The sequence below is a fragment of the Montipora capricornis genome, chromosome 12 (assembly GCF_036669925.1).
Source record: "Montipora capricornis isolate CH-2021 chromosome 12, ASM3666992v2, whole genome shotgun sequence".
Taxonomy (NCBI): Eukaryota; Metazoa; Cnidaria; class Anthozoa; order Scleractinia; family Acroporidae; genus Montipora; species Montipora capricornis.
In genome coordinates, this window is record NC_090894.1 from 21,599,712 (window position 1) to 21,602,211 (window position 2,500).

Consider the following 2,500-nt stretch of genomic DNA (forward strand, 5'->3'; position numbering starts at 1 on the left):
ACTTAAAGAACAAGGTATACCCTCAGGTTTTTCTGTTTCATAATTGTATCTTTTGGATGGTGTTTTATGGAGATGGGAGCTGTGCACCTGTAATGATCCTTTGGTCTTAAAGATGGTGATGTTTTTACACCCCCCCCCCTCCCCCTCCCTCACATACTACAGCCGACAGGTATGAAATGGTTTTCTTAGTGAAGGATCATCACTGACTTTTTTCCAGGCTTATTTACAATAACTGCCTTAAGTTGTTTCATTAACAGTGACAATTTTTTTACACAGCCAATTATTTCATATCCACAGTTGCAAATATGACTGTCGGATATTTTCTCCATCAACAGTAGTATCCAGTTATTGATCAACGAATTGATCATTCAAAAACTCTTTAATAGTCTAACGGGCTATCAAAGCACTGATAAAGTGTCACATATCACGAGCTTTAAACCCAATAAAACACTCCTAATTAGAATTATTTATATATAGAATAATTTTGAAGACAATATTTTTTTGTGTGTGTTTATTAATGGTCTCCTCTCACAATTCGAACCTTTGTTTGGTCTCCCGAATGACATGCTTTTTGTGGAATGTTTTTGAAGCCATTTAAAAGACTCACAGGATGTGTCTGGTCTAAAAACACTCGGCTATGCGTCATGTTTTTAAACCTGATAAAACGGTGCTGCTCATTTTTTAAACATTACATACCGGTACTATTGATCCACCCATCAATCCATCGTTGTTCGTTGTCTGATAATCTCCCCTGCTCTTTACAAACATTGTGTGTGGATGTTTTTAGATCTTTTAAGTTTGTTTCCTTCAAGTTGCTTGAGGTAAACTCTCCCACTTCCCCGTCTTTTTCTTTGAAATGAAGGTCTTCAAGAGATGGATAGATTTCTTGGTCCCTACCCTTATGAGAATTTCAAAAAGTGGGTCTCCCTGACCAACTATATAACTAAAGATTTACTGGAAAGAGTTCAGCCAACATGCAAGAAAATATCATCTGTTACTCAGCTACCAGTGGGTCCTCAATACTTAAGAGCGACAGGTTCGGCATCGGAGCATTCAGTCATGTCTATTCAGCTGTACCCTGAAGCTGTCATCCAATTCACAGAGTTTCCAAAATATCGATATCCAGAAGGAGCATCTCCTTTGGAGATCAGCAAACACAGCATAGATGGTAGTTACGCCCTCAGATGCATGTTAAACAGCATAAAAGGTGAGTTCTGCCATGTGGTGTCCATCACTTGGAAAACTATAGTATTCCATACTGGCTTTGATGTGTTTGCCTAGGACCAAGTTTATAGGACTGAAAACACTTAACTCTCTCAATGTTGTGTAGTTTATTCTTGCTTAATGTATGGCTTCATTTATTTCAGACAGGAAGGAAATTCTTGGTGAATTGCAGTTTGCTTTTGTCTGCTTCCTTGTGGGTCAAGGTACTGTACATGTATGTTTGCATGAACACGTGTAATTTTCAATCTTGGAGTTTCTGACTTGTGTAACCAACGATCCCCATGAAAATCAGTGCACTCTCTCTTTGCCCTCTATACTAAACCAAGTGGCCTGCATAGCTGGTGGTTCTGTTGTTGCGGAACGTGGGAGATCTCCAGCAGAAAAACTAGGAGAAGGGTGGGGCCCAGCCTTCTACACACCGCTCGAAATCTCTTGCTCTCTGCAACAACAGAATCACTGGCTACGCAGGCTATAAACCAAGTTCCCAACCTCTCCTCCCCCACCCCTTAAGAGAACAGGAAGTATAGACCTTGGGAACAACTTTGTTCAGGACAACACATGTGACATTTTTATTATATTTTTATGTCTGATTCTATTTAGTGTATGATGCATTTGAACACTGGAAAAAACTTCTGAATCTATTGTGCTCTTGTGATGAAGCTTTGCAGACAAATGTAGACTTATTTGATGGCCTGATAGGTTAGTTAAATTATTATTATTATTGTTATTGTAAGGTTGTTTTTTTGCTAAGCAGTAAATGATAATTAATTATTTGGGAGAGATGAGGGGAGTTCTTCCCTAAATAACGCCGATGATACTCTTTACTTTTCAGGAATCCTCCATTTCCAAGTTTTAGAAATACCAAAGGACTTTTTTGTAGACATTGTGTCGACAAACAATTTTCTAACTACGACATTACAGGTATGCTTTTACATAGTTATGGCTTTTAATACTGTTAACTGCAAAAGTGAACTGTATGTTGAGTGAAGAAAGGAGTGCCTCATATTATCTTGTTATGGTGAATTTCGTTTTCGTTACTGCTGCTTTTGATATCAGTTGGACACTCAGTGTCCGTAAATAGCGAGCTTTTTCAAAAATCAAGAATGTTGGAAGGGCAATGATTCGTTCTTTTTGTTTTTTTTGGTGCTAGGAAATCGCTGTCCTGCATTTCGTGACTCGAGAGGTTTTATGACACAAGTTGATGTGGTCATGTAAAGGCTCATAAAGACGGTTTCAACTTTTGCTTCAACTTGCATTCAACACTCTGTTCAACAAG

General features: G+C 38.4%; 1 protein-coding gene across 2 annotated transcripts in view; it reads left to right on the top strand.

Moving 5' to 3' along the window:
• Positions 1-2,500, top strand: part of LOC138027518 (protein AAR2 homolog) — a 7,273-nt gene that overhangs the window by 2,236 nt on the left and 2,537 nt on the right. The window contains exons 2-6 of one of the 2 annotated variants that reach the window (XM_068875072.1): positions 863-1,207; positions 1,368-1,427; positions 1,825-1,923; positions 2,057-2,145; positions 2,375-2,500. The exon at positions 2,375-2,500 is cut by the window's right edge and continues 1,677 nt beyond it. In XM_068875072.1, coding sequence (XP_068731173.1) covers positions 863-1,207; positions 1,368-1,427; positions 1,825-1,923; positions 2,057-2,145; positions 2,375-2,416 — 635 coding nt within the window. In that variant the 3' untranslated portion in view covers positions 2,417-2,500. The remainder of the gene's footprint in view (positions 1-862; positions 1,208-1,367; positions 1,428-1,824; positions 1,924-2,056; positions 2,146-2,374) is intronic. The other variant, XM_068875071.1, reaches the window with a different exon arrangement.